This window comes from Phallusia mammillata, chromosome 5 (assembly GCF_965637545.1).
Source record: "Phallusia mammillata chromosome 5, kaPhaMamm4.hap1.1, whole genome shotgun sequence".
Taxonomy (NCBI): Eukaryota; Metazoa; Chordata; class Ascidiacea; order Phlebobranchia; family Ascidiidae; genus Phallusia; species Phallusia mammillata.
The window spans coordinates 12,030,730-12,054,282 of record NC_137256.1 but is presented as its reverse complement, the minus strand read 5'-3'; the positions used below and the strand labels follow the sequence as shown (position 1 = coordinate 12,054,282).

General features: G+C 36.7%; 4 protein-coding genes across 5 annotated transcripts; all 4 read right to left on the bottom strand.

The window, feature by feature from the left end:
- Positions 1 to 2,645: 2,645 nt before the first annotated feature.
- LOC145228376 (cytosolic endo-beta-N-acetylglucosaminidase-like) lies at positions 2,646 to 7,748 on the bottom strand. The gene is made up of 6 exons (XM_080093422.1): positions 7,492 to 7,748; positions 7,002 to 7,193; positions 6,751 to 6,868; positions 6,289 to 6,437; positions 4,246 to 4,428; positions 2,646 to 3,953 (listed from the first exon to the last, which is right to left on the bottom strand). Exons 1-6 carry the CDS (start codon positions 7,746 to 7,748, stop codon positions 2,888 to 2,890), a joined length of 1,965 nt encoding a protein of 654 aa, XP_079949548.1. The 3' UTR covers positions 2,646 to 2,887.
- Positions 7,749 to 7,769: 21 nt separating this feature from the next.
- LOC145228378 (phosphatidylinositol N-acetylglucosaminyltransferase subunit P-like) lies at positions 7,770 to 10,536 on the bottom strand. Of its 2 annotated transcripts, none has more exons than XM_080093424.1 (5): positions 10,429 to 10,536; positions 8,357 to 8,438; positions 8,171 to 8,243; positions 8,002 to 8,102; positions 7,770 to 7,933 (listed from the first exon to the last, which is right to left on the bottom strand). In XM_080093424.1, exons 1-5 carry the CDS (start codon positions 10,531 to 10,533, stop codon positions 7,770 to 7,772), a joined length of 525 nt encoding a protein of 174 aa, XP_079949550.1. In that variant the 5' UTR covers positions 10,534 to 10,536. The 2 variants fall into 2 exon arrangements, with proteins under 2 accessions (XP_079949550.1, XP_079949551.1); XM_080093425.1 differs by lacking the exon at positions 10,429 to 10,536 and adding an exon at positions 8,999 to 9,044.
- Positions 10,537 to 11,333: 797 nt separating this feature from the next.
- LOC145228377 (cytochrome P450 2U1-like) lies at positions 11,334 to 18,493 on the bottom strand. The gene is made up of 9 exons (XM_080093423.1): positions 16,694 to 18,493; positions 16,488 to 16,636; positions 13,587 to 13,689; positions 13,125 to 13,237; positions 12,928 to 13,043; positions 12,621 to 12,733; positions 12,365 to 12,509; positions 12,059 to 12,216; positions 11,334 to 11,821 (listed from the first exon to the last, which is right to left on the bottom strand). Exons 1-9 carry the CDS (start codon positions 16,994 to 16,996, stop codon positions 11,510 to 11,512), a joined length of 1,512 nt encoding a protein of 503 aa, XP_079949549.1. The 5' UTR covers positions 16,997 to 18,493; the 3' UTR covers positions 11,334 to 11,509.
- Positions 18,494 to 20,785: 2,292 nt separating this feature from the next.
- On the bottom strand, positions 20,786 to 23,199 carry LOC145229979 (sodium-dependent noradrenaline transporter-like). The gene is made up of 3 exons (XM_080095331.1): positions 23,055 to 23,199; positions 22,376 to 22,552; positions 20,786 to 20,991 (listed from the first exon to the last, which is right to left on the bottom strand). Exons 2-3 carry the CDS (start codon positions 22,547 to 22,549, stop codon positions 20,905 to 20,907), a joined length of 261 nt encoding a protein of 86 aa, XP_079951457.1. The 5' UTR covers positions 22,550 to 22,552; positions 23,055 to 23,199; the 3' UTR covers positions 20,786 to 20,904.
- Between the last annotated feature and the right edge of the window lie 354 nt (positions 23,200 to 23,553).

Below are 23,553 nucleotides of genomic sequence, written 5' to 3'. Positions count from 1 at the left end.
CAAATATTTCTAATTTTTCAAAATTCGCCACAAACGTCAGTAAAACGAAACCATATTCAACCATTGAGTGAAAAACACACGTTGCATAAAGAGTAAAACCTCAGTAATACTAAAAGCTAACCTATTAGCATAATAAGATTCCTATTCCTCACTACAGCAGCTTGTTACTTGGTGTCAAATCAACAACTGTGCGAATCGCCCCAAATGCTTTACCTAACATCTGCTGGCGTGTATTGGTTTGTTTTAGAGCTCTTTTTTCAGATTCGCGTCGCCGGATCGCGAATGGCAGAATGCTAAAGATAGACCATTTGTAAATGCCATTCAGAGACTTTAACGCATGCCCCCATGACGCAAATGTCTTCTTTTCAATGGGTAAATTTCAAATATGTCCGGCGCTTTACTGGTCTATGTGACGTGCGAAAACGAGATGCTACACAGTTTTCAAAGGTTGACACCCGTCTGAACCTCAAAAAGCAAAACCTATTGAAAACTTTGATCTTCCACGGGACCTAACATGGTACAGTTTATTCATGCTCAACACCTATGTCCTTCAATAAGGCGTTCTACCTAGTCGATGGCAATGTGTGCGAAAGATATTATAAGTCGTCCTTTGTTTACCATGCGCACAGCCAGAGAAAAAATACTACAACGACAAAAAACGGACGCTTTCTGTACCTGCCTGGCTAAGAGAGAGAAAAAATGGCATTTTTCGCATTCTCTCGACACAAAGGACGCAAGTCTCGACAGTTAGGGTCGTGTACCAACTCAAGACACACCTTCTAGATTCAGCAGTCGCGGTACAAATATAGATTGAATCAATAGTCGCACTTACGTTTGAACAAGGCACATGTGGGAAATGTACGAAACGATGACTGCCCAATTTTTCAAATATCCGACGCTTGATTTGAACTTTGATACCAGTTTAATTTAAAGGCCCTTTGGGGTTGGAATAAAGTTGTCTGTGGCAAGAACCTCGGGGAAATGCTCCGAGATTGTAATAGTTTTAAATTAAATTCGGCGTATAATGAAGATAGACAATTAACCCGAGGTGGGGCCTTCGCTGAAGTGACCTCCAGACTACAAAAATTGGCCTCAAATCTTTTCAGCCATGCCCGGCAAACCCAAGCCATTCCAAATTACCCATTGCAGATGTGCAGGCCAAACCTATGCAAGCATCACTGTTCATAATTGTGAGTCTCGTTGCGTTTAAGCATAGACAAGCCGTAAGCACAATCTTCATGGCACACTGTTTTGAAAAAAAAACGGTACCTGCAGGTATTAAGAGCTGCGTAACAAACTATTTGGGTTCGTTTTTTAACAATAAAAATGTTCATGATGTTTTGTTTTGAATGTTTAGGAACCAATCGGACCTGTTCCTAATTTGCATCGCTGAAAATGAAGTTCATGAATGCAATTCATTTCATGAAAATTCAACTTAGGGACTTTATTTTTTTATTTTTCTAAAATAAATTAATGTAAGTGAACCGCCGATGGCTTACACTAGTAAATACTTTTGCAATGATGAATGCTACACAATATTAGCTATTCAGTAGAAATGTCAGTAGAGTGATTTGACAACACTGATAATTCTAATTTTTTTTTTTTTAAATTGCCTGCTTGTTTTTTTTTAATTTCTGATATGGTGAAATATGTTTAGGCTATATCTTCTATATATAGTCTGACGATCGGCGGTGAGAACAAAATTTAGTAACAAACGAGGGAAAATTTATCAAAAGATTGGGCAAATTTACCAGTGGTTTGTTGGGTCGAAAAAACGATAACGTTTCTGGTGTTCACCATCCGATCCTTATCACTACGCAACGTTAAGAAATTTTGGTAGTGGATCTAACATCGCTTTCAATGTTCGGTAAAGCAACTTTACCAATTAAAATAAGTTACTGTTTTCAATTGAGAGCTGTTTTGTTCCGGGATTTTTATTGATACTTCTGTTTTATCTGAAACGACTTAACTTCCACTTTTTCGGCAAAGGATTGTCCTTTACAGAGTGTTACCCAAACTATGGGTCGCTTGTTTTGTTTCACTTTCAAGGGCATATTCTTTCCTTTTGAGTTTTATTTCTTCTCGGCTTTGAACTTTTGTGTAATAATTATTTCATCACAGCTTTCTCCTACGTGGTTGATTTTTTTGAGACGCCTTAACTGGAGCTTGTTGCAAAGTATTAAACGAATAATATCTGTCGCATTTTTTGACTAAAAATTTTGATACTAGAGTGGAATTTTTTCTCAAATCACAATCGTTGAGAAGCTTGCCTGTTTTACAAACAAAGATACACCTAAAATTGCAATCATGCATATCCATGAGATACAAGAACCACAAAACAAAATATTTAGAAGTATTTGTGTCGCGTCAAAACAAGGTTGGTAATCACTGCTTTACAACAAACTAGAATTTATGGACATGCAACGCAGTTTAGGCAATGTGAGAAGTTTTTTAAAAATCGATCTTCTCCTTTGTAGAAAACCAAGAACATATTTCTCTGCATACCAGTTAGGTTCTCTAGCTACTAATGGCTGACATACAAACCGTATTGCTTGAAGTACCTACTTTGTTCCTGTTTGAACAATGTTGTACATAAACTATAATGACCGCTTACTCAACATATCTTTTCTATTTCAACAAGAAAATCTGTCTATTTTTGTACGAGTGTAATGTTTAATATCCAATGTCACAAAAAGTGAAGGCCTATAAGCGAACAAAGATAAATGTCAACGAGATATAAAGCATGATTAAAGTTTGAATACATGTAACCTGAGTTGGAATATAACAATGATTATAACCTACATACGGATAAACATTTCTCAAACATGAACTGTTAGTATGCTATTTATATATATGAGTTTTCGGTCACCGTTGAGACGAAATGTGTCTATATATTTTCTGCATATTTTACACTAATGCGTCCCTCGCTTAATGTCATATTCGCAGGGCCAACATGGCGTACCAAAAATTCCACAAAACAATCCGGCCCTTCGAATTTCGGGTTATTAATCGACAACTCGTGAACCCGAAATCGATCGGTGTACGCCCGGCCGAAATTAACAAAATCCGACACCGCAGCGCCACCTAGCAGGTTCGAAGAATTTGAGCCGAGGCGGAACAATATTTCACTGTGCTGGGTATTGCGAGGCATTTTGATAAAATTTAGCGAGCAACTTAACAGCAGCATTTTTTGATGTACTTGATCAACGCTCCAATCAATAAACGTACATGTCAGTGGCGCAGGAGCGATGATTGGTTGTTTTGGGACATGCCGACCAGGTAGGACCTCTAGAAATGTAACACGTTTTTCATTGATGTCAACAATAGCCTTCATGGACTCGATGCAAAACACTTTGGGATGTTTTATACACCTGCTGATAATGTTGCAGTCATTGACCAAGTCCTCAACTACAAAGTCCCCAGACTTTCGAGTACCAGCGCTTCCTAAAATAATCTCACATTCGCCAACGTCAGTTAGCAATTTTAGTTTTGGCAAGGGCCAATCGTTCCAAGCTTTGGCATTAACGGTCACAGAGCCGTCACTAGAGGAAGTCATTTTTAACTCAAAAAGGGGCGCAGTCATCAATTCAGGCGTTGATACAGTTCCATCTGCCATTTCCCTTTGCTGATGTTTCTGTCCACTTCGAGGTTTCACAACAGCCAAGTAATTACCTGATTCAGAGATTGACAGTTTTAACATGTGATCTGTTAAACGGGGCATGGTGTCTTGCCAATTCAGACAATACCAATGTTGACCACGAACACCATTTGGGTCTCGTTTTTGGCCATAACCAGGACAAAATTGGGTGGATAGTGAACCAACAGCAAGCTGGTAGTTTGGTGTTAAATTTCGTAGAAGTTTCCAGAAGCGTTCATTTTCAGCAGCAAATTTATCTGCACCAAATTCTTCATAAACCCATCCAGGAGCAAAGATGGCAGCTGACAATCCATGCCTGTAATGCACAACTTTCAACATACCAATGATAATCTTTATCATGCATGTGCTTTAGGTTGGCATTTAAAATTAAACTCTGCTCTTGTTTTGTTCTCAAACAGAAATTTTGCCAGGTACAGCTTGTTAGCCTGTTTCTTCCAACAAACTAGAGTGCTGTTAGATGACTACACTAGTCATTACGTTCTATGTCTTGTCATCAGCTTCACTGATGAGACCTTATATGTGGAAAGTGTGCACTGTCTGCAGTTTAAATACATGAAGATAAAAGCAATATTTTGCAACAAGCTTACCTTCGAGCAACAGCCAATGCTTGTGAAGTGTTAAAACCTCCACCCCCAAAACAACCTCTACCAAAGACATCAATCCCAACATATACACTGTCAGGAGTTGTTGATGCCTTTCTTGAGTTTTCAAGTTGCTTTTCAGTCCATGTATAGTTGAGAAAAATTCCATCACTGACCTCATAAAAGCATCTATTTTTTGTATTAATAAGTTGTTGTGTACGTTACGTAACAAAGGGTACACTCAAAAACAGCAAAACATAAATTACAACAAATATCAAATAATAGGACATAGTCCTTTTCTCACAGTTATACTTTTGGGCTTTCTAAATAATTTTGACACAAATTGGTTTAACATTTTACAAGAGAGGCAGTAATATTATTTCCTGCACACAAGAATCATTCTGTGCTTAGTATATTGTTTTCGATAAACGTATATACATTACATTGATATTTGGAACTTAACATGCTTTAACATTCAGCAAAGTAAGAATCAAGAGTTGTTGATTTAAACTAGTAGAAGGTAAATGATCAAAGAGTTAAAAAAAGCTTTCATGTGTTTGCAATAACCTAACAAGTCACAACATCCCAAATTGTTTAAACTCTCTATTGTTTCATATTGCATTTCAATTAAATTGGCACACAGGGATCCTGCATCAAAACTAGAAGGGTGGCTTACCACATTTTGTTGTTGCATTTACACTATAACCTATTTTAAAATGTTAATATATTTCCTATGCTTATTTTGTATTGGGTCCCATATTAGCCATCGTCTTTTATAACCTTAGTCGTTTCTGCAGGCAAAAACTCATGGGTCCCCACACATGCAAATTTGAAAATAATGCAATTCAAGAGATAACCATGAGAAAGTCGGGTGTTGTAAGGTAAAACACAGTGATCGGCACTGGGCTTAAATAATAATATTATGTAGAATACAAACTATAAAATTAGATTCACCCCAGATTTTGTTTGAAGTATGTCCTATTTAACGTTTTAAAAAACTGACCCATTTTAGGGGGCTAGTAGGATAACTAATTGGGTTCAACACACAAACTAAAAAATATATAAAAACCACAATGACTTGATCAATAGTACTGCAAAATTTCAGCCCAATCCGCCAATGTTTAAAATGTTGACCACTAGAGCAACAACCATTAATGTTTCTGACGTCATAGGGCTGTTAACAAGCCCCAAACTGCCATGGCGCAAAAACGACCACCAAGCAACCCACCAACGAGCAACATAAAACTGGTTGCCCTTGTAACACTATTGCGCCAAAGAAATCTTTCGTTTGTGGTGCCCAGAAACATACAAATACGTTTTACACTTTAGGGGCTTATGGGGTAAATGTTAGGACTACAGGGTTGAACACAACAATCGACACCTATAAATGGCATACTATACAAGAAATCCAAATTTCAGCCAATTCTGACACTGTTTAAAAACTCACCCATTTTAGGGGGCTAGCGGGGTAAATACTGGGGGTTATCAACAAAAACAAAGTGGGATGCACATCTACATAACTATATCTACCATCTGTGTAAATTTCAGCCAAATCCATCAAACATTTGATGGAAAAACGAGTCGTACAAACTTTGGGTAAAAACACCCATTTTAGGGGGCTAGTGGGGTAAATACTGGGGTTATCAACAAAAACAAAGTGGGATGCACATCTACATAACTATATCTACCATCTGTGTAAATTTCAGCCAAATCCATCAAACATTTGATGGAAAAACGAGTCGGACAAACTTCGGGGGAAAATACCCATTTTAGGGGGCTAGCGGGGTAAATACTGGAGTTATCAACAAAAACAAAGTGGGATGCACATCTACATAACTATATCTACCATCTGTGTAAATTTCAGCCAAATCCATCAAACATTTGATGGAAAAACGAGTCGGACAAACTTTGGGAAGAAAAAAAGAAAAAACAAACAAACAATTTGAGTAAAATCAATATGTGTCCCCTTCAGGGAAGGGGACCCATAATTAGGCTAAATTGCTAAAACGTTGAAAATCACTGAGAATCAATCAAACAAACAATTATTACCTGTTTTTGTCATTTAACTCATTTTGCCATGCCAAAGTGCCATCACATGTCACACTGTCATACCATATCACCTTAGCATTTTTGTCAAGAAGATGCATTTGGTCTCTCAAATATTTGACAAACTGTTGAAGTGCCTCCACCTTAGATGGCTAAATAGAAAGGAACATTTTGTGGTGTATGGCTAAACTTAAGATGGTAACCATACAATGTAACACAAAGACTAGTGACAGAACAATTATACTTTCAATTTTTTCATAATTTCATGTTATTAGCATTACCTTGACAAATTGCCTTTTTTCAAAAACTGAAAAAAAAAAATCAAAAAAAAAAAAAAAAATTTTCAAAAAATCTAATTTTTTTATAAATGTATTTCAACCTAAAAAATTGAAAAATGCACGCGCAGCAATCGTATAGCAATATGTACTTTAAAAAAGATTATTTGACAAATGAATCTAAACTCACTTCTATTGCACATTCGAAATTTAACAACCATCCGTCAAAACCATAAAACTTTGCAATATCCACAAGACGATTAGCAGTGGCTTTCCACAACGCTTCACATGACAAAAATTCTCTGCACCTTGATAGATCATAAAAATACCTTTACTGACCTACCCCCATGCAAATTTATTATGTAACATCATACAATATTCCAGTTTGACAAAATGTATCTTCATATTTAGTCATTAAAGAAAACCGTAAGTATGTAATACCTCTTAGCTCCTTCAGTCCACTCAGTGATAAATGTACCAAGCACAGTTACACCATTGCGATGCCCGGCATTTATCCATCCAACAGGAGGAATTGTAATGAAATGGTGACTGAAGTAAACGAAGATGTCAATCCCACTCCAGTACTGAATGTGATATCCCACAGGTTTATCTGATTTAAATCCTTGAACAAACCTGGTTTAACAAATGAAGCAATGAAGAATGTTAGGGAATTTATAGATAGAAAAACAGTTTAATACAAGTTTCTCAATGTTTTAGCAAACAGTTATGTTGTAGCTGCAATGAAGAAAGACCAGCCATGACTGATTACTTAAAAAGACCTGTAAAACCAAGACAGGTGTCAGAGTGTGACAAACTCCAAAATGTTAATTAAATTTAACTGAACACATAAACAGTGGGAACACTTGGTATATTATATTTGAAAAGTAGTGACTACAAGAAAAAACTTTCATTTATACATGACACCAAATACCTGTCTTCAAGGTATCCTCCTTTCATGTCATGACAAACCAAAGTTTTTACACCATTTGATGGAACAACCTTGGGACAATGAGGAATGATTGCTACCGTATACGACTGTCCTTTGTCAAGGGAATCATTTGGCTCCCAGTAAAACAAATCCTCCAATGTATCAAGAGGAAGTGTTACTGGCAAACCCGATTGTACACTTCTTCCAGTAAATTGTGAAGGCCTTTTCACGTCCACAGTAAAAGTTTGTGATTGTGCCATTATTTTTAGAACTACAAATGGTCATGGGTTGAATGATACAGTAAAGCCAGTATTTGATACCAAGGCAGTATATTTGGGTATCTTATATTCTTTCACTGGAGGAACAGAACCAACTTTTATTTGTTTTTTGTATGATTTTTGGTGTGGGACTAAATCATCAATATAAGAGTATTGTTTTATTTCTTCTAAAAAATAAAAAAGCAAATAAAAGTCTTTAACCAAATGAAGCAACAAAAGTTAAAAAGACACTTACCAGCCAATTCAAAGGCATTTATGAAATTCAACAAAAAATAACACACAAGAAATGTCACAAACAAAAAAGATGAAAATGCTGGAATGGTAATTGCCCAATACCTGACAAAAACAAAGCAGTTGAAAGAAACAGTAAATTGTGTAAGGTAATAAAACAAAAAAATATATACTTAGATGGCAAAAAGCTCAGTCCTAGAAATTGATGGAAATTAGCTGGAACATATGCCCAAAATAAATAGAAACCTGAAACAAAGCAATATCATGGTGAAAACTCTCACACCAAAAAACAACAACAAATGTACAAATTATAACAGAACTGCTCATTTCTCTTTCAAAAGTTACCACATGTAACATACCGAACAAAACAAAGCTGGTCACATAAAGAACAAATCCATAGATAGCTCTTTCTGGGGTTGGTGCCGGGCTATGCTGTGGCATCTGTATTTATTATTGGTAGTCAAAATAAAAACAAATTGCTAATTAGAGGAGAAAAAAAGTTGAACCAAGCAATATGAAGGTGAAATAAGCAGTATATATCTGCAACAAGCATTTAAAAAGTGCACCAAGCAACTTAAGGTGCAGCATGTGACCAGTCTGCAGAATATGGCAGTTCTGGACATGGTTTGGGCGTGCAGGAGTCAGCTAAGGACCACTATGTCTTTTCTGTGTGCAGACTTAGGGTATGCCAAATTGCCAATTATACCATGTACAACACAATGATAAACAGGGCCAGGCAACACTTTATTTTCGCATGCAATAAGAAAACTGGCATGCAAATCTTTTAGTGGTTCTTAAGTTAACCTTATATATAGTATCGTTGCCAAGTGCATCTAAAATATACAGGATCACTTGGATCACGAGCGAAGTAAAGATACATCACGTGATGTAAGGGTACACCCCAGATTGGAAAGAATGGCCTAAAAAAAATGTTGTCCGCGCAACTTAGCACAGCTTTCGTAGGTAACTACAATAAACTTTCTTTAAAATTTTATATTTACGTTGCACAATGAAGTTCTATGTCCGTATGTCGTCACAAGCCTTATTTGACGAACAATCCACGCAAATCAGTCAAGCACATCGAAACTTACCGATCGTCACGCTTGAAATAACATTTCTATTTCGCTAACGTAGTCGTTAAAAGTACATTTATCTGTATTTTTAGGACGTAGTTTGACTATTAAAGTGACTGTCGGCCAGGCAAGTTACATAAAATAATGTTTCCTGTGTGACAAATAATTAAAAACAGTTAAGAGCAATTTGGCAATCACAAACTATCCCCATAAAACAAATCAGCAAAATGTTTGAATCGTTATGAAAATGAAAAATTGTAGAATCTAGCAGAACAGCTGCGTGCGCAATGGAGCAAAACTGAAGATTCGTCGTGTTTATTACTTTATTTAGTTGTTCTTTTTGTCGGCTGGATAGTCTTGCAGGCGTTACATACAAATTGCGTTAATCGTTAAATCCACCTATCAATCAAAAGTCTATCAATCCGCGCAGAAAATTGTAATTCCGCGCAATTATTGTGACGAAAAAAATATCCTCCGCGCGAAAATAAAACTTTCCAATCTGGGGTACACCAAGTGATAAAAACATGTACCGAGCGCTACAAAGGTGCACCGATCCTGCATATTTTAGATGTACCATCGTGCGTCATTGGTTGCCCAAAAATAACCTCGTAAGGAGGGTTGCCAGGTAATGTCGAGTTGTCGACTGGATAGGGTTTCGCATACTTTTTAAAAACGGAACATTTTAGAACAAAAAAGAAATCTTCTTTTTTTTCTAAGCCCACGCAAGCTGCCAATCTATATATTTCGTTTACTTAAGCTGTATCTATTTAGTACAGTGGTTCCCAACCGGGGTGCCGCGGCACCCTGGGGTGCCAATTGAAGTGGTCAAGGGTGCCGCGATATATTGCAATATTGCAGTCCATTATTTATTTTTAACCCGTTAAGTGCGGAATTTATTTATTTCTAACCGAGTTTCAGTGCGTATCAAGTTTCGCGTCTCGCAGTTATTCCCGGCTCCTTATTTCATACAGTTATTTGAAATACAGAAACCTCAAAAGATTTATCCAGTTTTGCCAGGGTGCCGCAAACTATTTATCTCTTTGATAGGGTGCCGCAAGGTCAAAAAGGTAGGGAACCACTGATTTAGTATTTACAAACATGTTGATGAGTCACGGTTGATTGCACATGCTAAAATATTAACCATAGAATACTAAACACATGTTAGTATTTTGTGTATCAACCTAATGAGGATCAGAGTATTAAAAAACAATTTGTACGGATGTGCAAATGCTCGGGTTCCGTCCAAAACTACAAGCTTAATTACTAAGACCGTTTAGACCGCGCCATGTCACCCAAGTCTGGGCATGGGCGCTGGAACAAAGGGACAAGAGAGATATTTCAAAATTAAAAAAAAGAACCTGATGATTTGAAAAAGTTTCCTGTTCTGCGAAATGAAGGAGAATAAGACAGTAACCATCTGAGCAATCGAGTTTACCGCTGTCCGTCTTTTTCGTTTCTGCCATTGTTTCCAAAACATCCATGTTTTACAAAATGGTACACGTTAGTGGCTACATGGGGATTTTTTTACATTGTAGATGTTTTAAGTTTTAGGACACGCAATCCCACTGCATATAATTTCTGCCAATATGTACATAATTGCTTAGTATCGTACGACGTAAGTCCAAGTCCAAATTTGTTTCATTTGCAAACTAACAGCAAACTGCGGGTACGGATCCATTTTTGAGATTTTAAGCACAATCGATTATGCTGCAGATTTTTATTTTGTGTTTTTTTATGTAGCCTGAATTTTAGCAACTTGTAGCATCACCTGCAGCAGTTTTCACAATTCTTTTCCTGACGGACTCAATAGTTTACATTTTACCTGGGATGGTTTTGACTACATACACACAAAACAACTTATCAGCATGAATTAAAGGCTGTTTGGTGATTTTTTGCGCCTTGAAAGCCAACAATAATCTGAAAAATGGACAAGATTCTACGAAACTTTTTGTTTTGTAACTTATTGGGAAAGAAAACTGCCCTTTTCGTCTCTGTGGTAGTAATGTTATTTTGTTCAAAATGGGACTGTTTGGGTTGGTAACGCGTAACAACATGCGATATAACGCATTGGAACGAATGTTTGGTGTCGCCAAAGATATTTATTGAAACCGTTCGAAATTTTGCTTACGTAGATATGGCAACACTAACCTTTCACCTCTGGCTTAAACTAACGCTACTTCAGGCCTCTGTTTGTTTGGAGGACCATTACTGAATGCGCCAGAAGGCATTTCAAAATGTTGGACCTTCAATTGGTTGCAATGAGTACGTTTATGTTTTCTGTTTATTGCACAATATTAGTAAAAGTGCGACTAAGAAATTCAATAACCCCCAAAAAAACTGAAGTGCAATATAAATGTAATGAGCGGGACCTGAAAAAGTAACCACACAAACATACTGCATATAGGCTATATAAACGGCAAATTAAAACAAAAAAGCCTTTTATCTTAACTTCATCACAAATTTGTAAGGATAAGGGGAGTAAACAATACCCGGAGCACCTTTCATGCATGGTACCGGATGTTCTTTGTTTCCACACACATCAAATTTTTGCAAAATTGACACAAAAAATAAAAATATTTCTTTTCTTGCCAGGCTTTCACCAATGCAACTGCGTGGCCCAATCGAAAATGCAATTATTTTGTCAGATTTCACAAACTGTCTATTGTTGTCCAAATGCCTTTCGGGGTCAAACCTAGTTGGGTCTGGCCAGATTGTAGGATCATGGTGGACATGCCACAAATTGGCCATTACCTGTCAAAATTATTGGGTTAACAAAAGTTTTATGTATTTTTTAACATGGTTTATTTGGAAAAGTATATTATTTGTTAGTTTCCATGTTAGGTTGATAATCTCTTGCCTCAAAATGCTGCATTAGTTTTATTTAATAACCTTACCAACACTATTATTTGCATGTAAAACCTGCATACAGTTTATTGCCCACAACACAATTATGCATATTAATCTGTTGATCGACCCAACTACTCTTACCTGTGTGTTTTTCGGTATAAAGTATCCCATAAAGTACAGATCTTCAGTCGTAGCTCGTGGAACTCCAATTGGTGCAGGGGGAGAAGTACGAAAGACTTCCTGAATAAAAGCTTTGGTGTATGGAAGATCACAGGACAATGTAACGTTGCCATCTGGACCTGTTGCAAGAAGCTTTTGGATTTATTGGTTTTTATTTAAAGGGTTTTGTAAGCTTCCCTTTATTTTCACATGGCCTAGTTTTATCATCGGGAATGAAAAAGCATACCACTGTTAAATTTTTAATTTGCAAGACCATGACACACTCACCAATCACAGAATCTATTTCCATGTGGATTTTTTTCTGAATTTCAGGATATTTTACCATATGCAAACACATCCAACGAATTGAGCTGACACTTGTTTCAACTCCACCAGCAATAAGATCTTTCAAATAGTACAAAAGCTGCTTTTTCTGCAAAAGGAAAAACATGGAATAGTCATGAGACCATTTTTAACTCAGTATTAAATGGAAGTTTGACATTATTCAAGTTTACAATACAGTAAGCTGCAAACGGTAACTGACTGAAAATCCTGGTGTATTTCTTTTGTATTCCAATAAAAACAAATCAGTAAAATCTCTAGCTTCATGAAATTCACTGTCCTTCAGATGCTGTTCAATAATTTCATTAAAAATGTCTAAAAAACAATAGATCAACATGATATTTTGAAAAACTATATTTATCATAAATACATTTGTAGGTGTGAATAAGAGCAAGTGAATAATGTATTCCATGACAAATGTGACATATTGATAATGCTTGGGCATTCTACACCAACCAAAATTATATATCGATTAAAGTAAAAAGTTTAAAACACTTCATTCAGTTTACCACTGCCAATTTTCATTCCTTTTTTCATCTCATTAAACTGTCCACAAATTGGTGGAAAAAAACGTATCCATGGAAACATGGAGACAGCCATAAAAACAAATGCTGATGTACGAATGCTAAAAATAGTTAGTTTATAACTAACAACCTAAAACTGTAACATAAATGAGTTGCAAATAAAAATTCAAAATCTTTCTTACGATTTTACGGATTCAAATACATAATTAAGAAGCTTTTCATTTTGTTCTTTGTCACAATATTCTTTCATTATTATGTCACCGATGATATTTGCGACACTTGCCAGTAAGTCATCCTAAACACAATGTAAGTAATTATAAAGTTGTCAAAATAGCAAACACAAATCAAAATATATAAGCATGGAGCCTTATATGATATGTCAGCTGCAATCAATGTAAGCTGTTTCCAGCCATATGCACTTATCTGTTCTAGTGAACAAACAATGACCAGTTTCTCTACTGTTCATGTCTAGTAGTGGCATTAAAATGGTGTGGCATAGCTTTTCAACTAGTTAGGGACATTACTCTGAACAAACTGGAGTATCAGAAAGTTGCCACACTAGCCTATATGATCACTACCTTTTATAGACACCCCAAATGTGCATTGTAAGCAACTAAAGAAAAAAATATATAAATGAACCATACCTCCAACAAAAATGGTTGTTCATTCTTTTGTTTAAGATGCTGCAATAAAACTTCAACTTGAGTCAAAATACGAGTCTCAATGGAGTTTCCTCCTAACCCTTTTCTGTTTAAAATTCATTTGTGAAGTGTGAAATAAAATGTGTAGAAATTAGATGCATTGGAAAGAAAGTTATTTACCACGAAACATTTACTAGAAAAGTTGCTTTACTATATATTGTCAGTTCTTATATTCCATATTCTATTTAACGATTTACTACAGACACCATTTAACCAACTAACATGATTGTTTTCGGAAAACAAGTGGGTCCCCACACATGTGTTGTTTAATTTGCTAATGGTACAAAAAGATTCTGAAGGCCAAATTTAAACCTTTGTATTCAACAAAAACCCCTCGCAGGGTGACAGGCCGAGCTGACAGTTACTGTTCATTGACCAACTAATGCCATTTTCAGAGATGTCTTAGTTCATCTTTTAAAAATTTTTATGTTCATCTACAACTTTTGCCAGACTTACATGAAGCCCAATTATATCATAAATATATCAGGATAAACGGGTGAATAACTAAAAGTACATAATCATATGAAATACTTTACAATGCATCAACCAATTCAGTATGTGATTCTGTGCTTGTTAGTATTGCTGTTTATTACAAAATGACATCTTGGTTCCTTGTTGGTGAATTATTGGGTCAAACTTCAGAAGGATAAAATTTGGATAACTAACTAACTAACATGAGAGCATATTTTATATTTAAGCACTTTTTCTTGACTAAACTACATAAAAATAGATAGAAAACTAGAATGGTGGCTTTCTGATATACTACCATTTTATATATTCTATACGATATTTACCAATTGACTATACACATCATTTGATCTACACATATGATTGTTTTTGTAAACAAAAACGAATGGGTCCCCACACGCTTGTTTGTGCGGATTTACGGTAAACAAATGTTGCGGTGATTTTTAGTTTTTTAAGGACAAATTTTTAGAATGCATTAATCCAACAATAAAAAAATTTTGTTCGTATTCTTTTTGCACTATTATTGTCGTATAATTACAAAAACTTTAAAAAAGAACAAAAAAAATAATTTCAATTGATTCTCTTGCTTTGACCCAGATATTGTCGTCCAATGTCAGGTTTCAAACACATTTTTTTTCTAAAAAGCTGTAACAGTTGTGTTACAGACACTTTAAATTAAAAAGCAATTTGCTACAAGTGTATACATAACAAATTGTTTTTCATTTAACTTTGTTTCGCAAAACGAGTATCATTGACCTGTAGTAACCTCTCAGGGTGCACACGCCAAAGGACTGTTTGACCTTTTGACACCGTTTTCAATAGCACGCAGTCCTTGGTGTTCAACAACACCGTTTAACCTAATTTATACATGCCTTGTGTATTGATTCCTAAATCGATTGCAAAAAACGCTACGTTATGACGAAAGAAAGTTCTGAACTGTGTTAGTGATACCTACTAGTTGACCTTAAGTAACCCGTGGTCATGCGGCGGCCAACCTGACAACGAGCATTTAAAAAACATTTATCTTGCAAAAATGTCAAGTTTATTTTTTCATCTTTATTTTGATTTACAAAGTTTTGCTTGACATATACGAAACCGAAGCACGCTTATTAGGTTTAAATCACGTCATAGGTGTGAAACCTTTGCCAAAACTGAAAATGTGAGTGATAACTTAATAAAACGAAATAGCATTGCTGTGCAAAACAGCTGATTTCTAATCACCGAAACGACGTGTCGTGAAACGTCTGTCCGACGTCAAGCTGAGCCCTCCTGCTATCGTAAACCAATGAGTTACTCTCTTGGGACTTCTGCCTACAGTGTCTTTCTTGACCAAACGAGCGTTAGACACATTTACGTTTCGGGGGCCTGTGGGTGAACCGCTGGGTCAATCGGGGTCAAACTTCTGGAGGATCAAGTTCAGATTAATATCTAACATGTGTCCAAATTTAAATAAATTAGAAGCACTCTTTCCTCACCACATGAGCGATAAAAACCAGCGTTAAAAATTTACGTTTAGGGAGCCTGTGGGTGAACCGCTAGGTAATTTGGGGTCAAACTTCAGGTGGACAAAGTTTGGATTAATATCTAATATATGTCCAAATTTCAATAAATTTGAAGCACTCTTTCTTTACCAAACGAGCGTTACAAACCAGCGTTGAAATTTTACGTTTCGGGGACCTGTGGGTGAACCGCTGGGTAATTTGGGGTCAAACTTCAGGTGTACCAAGTTTGGATTAATATCTAACATATGTCCAAATTTGAATAAATTTGAAGCACGCTTTCTTCACTAAACGAGCGTTACAAACCAGCGTTAAAAATTTTACGTTTCGGGGGCCTGTGGGTGAACCGCTGGGTAATTTGGGGTCAAACTTCAGGTGGACCAAGTTTGGATTAATATCTAACATATGTCCAAATTTCAATAAATTTAAAGCACTCTTTCTTTACCAAACCAGCGTTACAAACCAGCGTTAAAAATTTTACGTTTCGGGGGCCTGTGGGTGAACCGCTGGGTAATTTGGGGTCAAACTTCAGGTGGACCAAGTTTGGATTAATATCTAACATATGTCCAAATTTCAATAAATTTAAAGCACTCTTTCTTGACCAAACGAGCGTTACAAACGAGCGTTAGACAGAAAAAAGAAAAAAAAAATACGGACAAAAACAATATGTGTCCCCTTCAGGGAAGGGGACCCATAATTATATATAGAAGAGATCTACTTTCATGAGCAAATAAGCAACATTCACAGGCAAATAAAGTGGTTTAAAGCAAAAAAAAAAAACATTTGCTAATAAAAGAGTTAAAGCAAAATCTTACAACAAAAAGTTGTTTGTGTACATTCACAGTGAAAGGTATGTTAAGCAGAAATGAATGTCTACCCCATTAAAGCTCTAAATCCAAAGGTCCGTTGCACTTTCCAACTTTTATATGGATGTAAAAACAAAATACCAAACCCTCCTTCACAACTGCATTTTGTAAAGTATGTATGATAACGATTTGAAAATTCAACTCCCTGCACAACGAATGCCTGTGAAAATATTTTTATAACCAAGTGTCTATCAAACCAATAGTATAAATATCATACCTGGTGAATTGCTTCAAAGCTACTTAATACCACAGTAGGTTGGTTTCCTATTTTTAAAAACATAACTGGTCCATACGTCTTTGACCATTGCGAAAATGTACGTTCAACATATTTGCTTAAGTATGGTATGCAACCCAGAAATGGAAAGCCAGTTGGTCCGGGAGGTAAATTCTTAGCTTGCTTCGAGTAATAATGTAGCAAAAATACTACGAGTAAACACAAAGCTAAACTGGCAGTAATCAAATCCATTTGAAGATAGCCTACGTTTCCTGAACATTTGTTTGTTGGAACAAAATCTAACATGGAAAATAATGAACTGATTGTGGAAACACAATTACTAACTAGAATAGTCGTTTTGTATATTGCCAGTTTATATATACTACATCATATTTAACGATGTATCACATATACCATTTACTATATTTATAATGGGTATATATTTGGCACCTACATTTGATTGGGCCCCTATCTTTTTCCTGGCACTTTATAACATAATTGTTGACCAGGTCAACTTATTCGTGTTTCAAAACACAGGGCGACAATGCAGCACGATTTGTTACACCTGTGTAACGTGACTTCTCAAAGTGAAAGCGTTAATAAAACTGTTTCAGAACAGGTTTTGGACAAACCACTATTCCAGTTTACAATGATTGTGCCCTATTTTTACTGTTACCAAATTGCATATGCACATGTGTGGGGACCCATCAGATTATGCTTGCAGAAACAATTATGTTATAAAGTGCCAGGAAAAAGATTGACCTACGTCCTACATTAACGTTTACCACGCAATATAACTAACATCGTAACAACTTAATTCCAACCAGTGAGAAAATGGTCAAGTGACGACTGCGTTCATGCATGAAGCAGAGGCATTTTTTCCATGCCCCACTATCGACAATCACCCCCATTGCGTCAGCTATGCACTGAGCTAGCACAAATTTGACAAAAGACAGCATGTAAAAACATATTTGGGGCTGTAAGAGTAATTACTGAGCCGATTGCACTGAAATTTTTAACAGCCAACAAGGAGCACCCTATCCACAGCTGTTTAAAATTTCAGCAGGTTAAGTCTGGTATTTCTGACCTCATTAACATGTGAACAAACAAACAAATATTTGAGGGTAAAGGGGTGAAAATGGATATAAACAACTTCAAGTTACAAAATACGCTGCAATGTACCAATCAAAAAAGTATGAAACTCCAGAATCATCTGCTTTAGCAAGTATAGCCGTTTTAAAAATTTCATGTTATGGGGGCTGTGGGTTTTTTAAAGATATAAACCATCCGGCCCCATACAGCCTGTTAGCTGTTACTCCCAACAAACCCTTGGATGGCTAGGGTAGGCTAGCCTATACTAGCCAATACGGTATATCTCTGGTCACCTGATGATACCTTACAGGTCGAAACTGTGTGCACTACTCTGCAGCATATCTTTATCTGGCTTGACGCTTTTACAATATAGCTTGCTACAAACGTTTGATACAAAATATCGCATTTTAATTACTCACAACCACTACCCATACATTATACCCAAAGTGTATAGCAGCGTTTCTTAGCGGGTGGGCCATAGAACAGTTTAGAAGTGGGCCACAGACAGACGCACAGACCTAATCAAAATTGCAAGACTGGATTTGACGGGTCGACCAAGTCTGTCTTGCACGAAACAAAAGTTATAATGTTCTTCACGCAGTTCCAATTTTTCTCATCTCCAAATGGGACTTCATAATCCCCTTTGTCTTTGACTGATGAAACCATAGGCCGTAAGCGCGGAGTTTCACAAAAATGCAAGGTGGCGGACATAAAATATGACGTCACAAATGCGTGCAAAACCAAAGAGCTCAAATCAAAGCCCAACAAACTTCCCATAGAATGGAACGTTGGTCAAAATTTAGAAAAAAACTAAATGTTTGAAGCATTGTTTTATTGAACACGTTGCTGTTTATCATTGGTTTAGCAACGTTTAAAAAATGTTTCGTCAAGTTGTTGTTTCTTTGTATCACTTGAAATAACCTTTTTTTTATTACATCACATTCGCATTGCACACAATAATGGCCAAACACTTACTGGCGAACAATTGCTTGTTTGATGTCATAAACAAGGCACTATAACCAAAACGGGTTGGAGTTTTAAGGTAAGTTTTGTTGCTGTATTGTCAGTACGTTTGTTTGAAAATTTTTACTAATTTTCTTGAGATTTTACGGTGTTTCGTACGATACCGCTATAAACAAACCAAAATTTCCACGGTGGCCGCCACCGTGCTTTCCAAACCCAAGGTGGCGGCGCCACCCCGCCACCGCCTACTCGGCGCCTATTGATGAAACAATTATTTACTTGTTGTGAAAGCAAGTGTTCCGGCGAGATTCATTACATCCCACATTTAAAATTATATTTTTGTAAGCTTGTCTGGTGTTTGTAGTTTTAGGCGCTTTCGTCGACACCAACTAGAATTCAAAAACTGGTTTACGAGTTTTAACGGCAAGTTTTCCACTAGAAACAAGTAAATCTTACGGACAAGTGGCTCACGTAATTTTTACACTTCTGGGACACGTAAGAAAAGAGATTGAGAAACAGTTCTATGGCGGCCCATGAGTGCCAACACAATAAAATGAAAAAGGGTTAAAAAATAAAAACGCAAATCAAAATTAAAACGAAAATTAAAACGAAAACGCAAATCAAAATGATGATTGTGTTGTGCACTCATCGAATGTAAGGCAGGGTTAATTGCCGCACCAATGCTAGGTATAGGTCCTCCTTGCTTGTGCTATAGTTTGACTTAACTTTTCCCCGCAACAACCTTTGCCACTTCACGTGTCTGCTGTCTGGGTTTAATCGCACAAATAGAAATCACTACAGAACCAAGAACCTCTGCAATATGTTCTTCGATAGAACTACTACTGTGAACATTTTTGTGAGGTTAAGCAGTATGAATTGATTTCAGATATTTATGTCATTTCAAATGTCGTAAGTAATGGTGATTATCGAACTCTTTATCTTTACAGTCTCTTAAAAATATTTTTTTTTACATAAAAGACCATCCCTTATTGTTGTCATTACGTGCAAGCATTGTATTTTAGTAAACATGCACACTTCTATCTTGCTGCTTGCTTTATCCGTGCTGTTGTTTTCACGATGCGCTTGTCTCCAAAACAAAATTGCATTTATTTTTCTAAAAGTAACCTGTGCACATAATATCAGTAATTTTATGCAGAGAAAAAATATGCAGAAAAATAAAATAATAACCTGTGCATAGTTTATTGCAATACAATATATAATGGTCATTACCTGCACTTTTGATGTACTGAATGCTTCATTTTGACTTAAAAAAGCAGAGACGACCTCACAACATCGAAAACACGCAAAGAAAACCACTACGCAACGACCTGCATGACGTAACGAAAGTCCGCATAAATCCGTCCCTGGGATTGGTTAAAAAGCCCCTAACGCAAAATAGATTACATTTTGGAAATATGCCCCCGGGATACCTGGGCAAAATGTTTTTGAGCATTTAACCTGAAAAATTATACGGCCCGGAAACGAACTCATCGCGGACCGGTGGTTGCCGACCACTGCTGCAACCAATACAGTGGAAAATATTTAATTGGTACTGATCTGTGGGTCAGAGTTGTAAGTCGGGCCGGGTGTCGGCTTAAGTTTTTTCAAACAAACGGGCCCGACTTTACACTTTGTGTCAGTATTTTTTTATTTTTTCATTTTTGAATAAATTTAACTAGCTAAGTAGCAAGTTGCTGGGCCTGACCTATAATGTCAAACAGCCCCAAAGCGCCTTGTTCAAGACCATTTGTTATTGTCTATTTTGTTTGTTATCTTGGTCTTTACTGAGGCTCCAATGTAGGCCTATAGGCCGGTCAATTAAACTTTCGGGCCTAAACGGACTTTTAAAAAACGATTCGGGTTCAGTTCGGGTAGGGGGTCCAACTTCAAGCCCGTTTACAACTCTGCTGCAGGCTATGGAAAATCTGCTGACGTAAGAACTGAAAAGTTTGCTAAATTCGGATGGATTGCGCAAAAAAAGCATTAACGTAAATTTGAAAGTAAAACTGTGTGAAAGTGCTGACGATGAGTGCAAACGGCTAAAACAGACCTAATTTTAATTAGCTTTGGGTTCTCACAAAATCGAAAATTAATGTAAAGCGTAACATCCAGGTAATAGTAAGCCAGTACAGTTGATCAGACTGAAGGTCAGATCGAGGTCAAAGCAGCGTTTCTTTGTTGTCAGATGCAGATGTGGTTGGGAACCCGGATGTTGGTTCTTCGTCTATCTTCTGGGCAGCCAGTAACTAAATCAAACACACACAAACGCTTTGGTCAAAAACTCAACTAGGAAAAAGTGACAATGATGACAGACAACCTCACATGTGAATATAACAAGGATATACAAATGATTTTATCCTCAAAATTTTTCCCGCAAAATGTATTGTGATGTAGGTAGGGCAAAAATTGTTATAGTGGCTGATACAAATTGCAAGTTTGCGTTTAACCTGAAGTAACAAACCATGTGAAAGGGTAGCGAAACATATTGCGCATAACAAGAAAATCATATTCCACGAAATGCAAACAGATGTGAACAGTAAATATACGGGCGTATTTTACGATAACGACACATTCATATCTTATATCACGCCTAGGCTGGTAACAAAAATGTCTGTAAAACTCGATTAATTTTATATCTTATAGCCCAGGGGCGGGCAACATACGGCCCGCGGGCCGGATCCGGCCCGCGACGGGATTTTGACCGGCCCGCAGACAGTTTCCGGGTCATACATGGTAATGTGGCCCGCGGCCACAGTCTGCCGCAATCCCCCACTACTTGCATACTACGTCAAATTATAGTTGTAACGGACCGTAACGCTCCACAATAGCAAAAAACTTTCCCGCCGTTACTATCTAAGCAAAAAAAAAAACTATCTAAGTCTGTGGTGTATGCATTAAATTGATGTATGCACTATGTATGGTGACCGGCTATACCTTTTTAATATAACGGTAACGAGCTTTCCCTCAAACTTGTTTCACTTTTACACTTTCTATAGGTCTGCTAGCGCTTCAAAAACTGCGAAGTTTTTGTATCATCCTTAAATTTGATAAATCTAGTGTAAGTTTTTAATGTGGAATGTATAGGTTTCTCTTTTGCCGAGTAATGCCCCATTACTTTTAATCAAAATAACAAAAATAGCTATTGTTTGCGCATAATCGTATGATGTTATCTTGTATATGACGTCACAAACTTTGCTTGGATGCGTTAGAATTGCGTGAAATTGACCCTCAGTGTTGTTGAAGCAATTACATTGGGTTTTAACTGTTAACATAAGCATTCGTTGGTGCTGGGTAAATCTAATTGCACGCAAATGCTCAAGAGTCAAGAACTTAAAAAAAAAACGATATAATGGGGGGCGATATTGAGTCAGTGCCCTAGCAAGGGGGCGATTTCGCTCAAATGGTTGAAGACCACTGGTTTAGGTGGTCAAAAATCCGTTTTAAATCACTGGATAAATACGCGATTAATGTATCGATTCGGGAATCCGGCCCGCCAAGTACTTTATTTTCCCATATCAGGCCCGCCGACTGGAGAAGTTGCCCGCCCCTGTAATATAGCCTATAAGTTATAGGCCAGGTATACTGTGATAAAACAAATGTGAACATTTCGCCTGGACTACTGCTACAAACCTGTTTAATATTTCTACCGTTCCTCCAAGTTTTTACAAGTTTGTAGATTGCGTACCCTGGTATAAATGCAATTGAACTTAGACTTGTGAGATGTCCAATACATTCAGTCCATACAGGGTAAGTATAGTCATCATATGTAGGACGTTTGATGTTCGCCATTAGGTAGATTGCCATCGTCTGTTTGTATAATACAAAATTAACCATTCCCTGAAAACTGTTTAAATATGCCAAAATATTTTACAATTTTATAGATATTTTACAATTTTACAGTTAATTAAAGCATTTTTCTGTCATATGGCAACGCAGATGCTTTGAACGGTGTAAGTAGTATATATACGTCAACTGATATTATACATTAATGTTAGGACTGGGTGATTCAGTAAAATTTAAGTAAATATCAATATAGTTAGTAGAACTAAAATTATGCAAATGGTGCAGAAGTGTGGAAATTATGAAAAATCATTTGGTAAGTAAAAGGGTAAAAGAGTAACAAATGTCTTAACTAAAGTCTGCAAGCTGATTCTACAACAATCTGACCAAACCAGATCGTATCAGTTGAGAATTTGTAAGCCAAATCAAAAGCTAAATACAAAACAGAAATCAGAAACCACAACCTGCCGCTATGAACACTTGGAAATTGGTTAGGGCAGATGCAATTCACAATTTTGAAACAACTAACCAGGTGAGATGAACTTCCATAAAATTTTGTACCACATTTTTCCTCTCCTCGCGCCAATCATCTTTACTAAGGCCTCCCAATATCTGTCGAATCCGTAGAACCACGAGGCGGTCACACACTGACACACAACCATTACAAGCCAGCACCAACCCGCAACACCGTAAGAGCTATGTAGTTCAAAGATGTAAACACCTCTCTGTAAGTAGATACGAAATTTACCTTCACACCATAGCTTGCTGAAAATAGAAGCACATTTCCAAAAACCAAAGCCTGTTGTTGCAAAACGTTAAAATACATATTTCACCCAAAATGCCATGATTATTTCCTTATTCAAATAGAATCATAAAACCCCAGTTTATGTAAACGTTGGTACACTGGTGACGTATGGTCATAAGCTATTTTGTACATAAACAGAAAAGGTGAAGATTAGTGAAGAAAGTCGTATTACAAGGAATTAGACATATAAGTTAAGAATTTTCCGTGATTTAGACATATACGA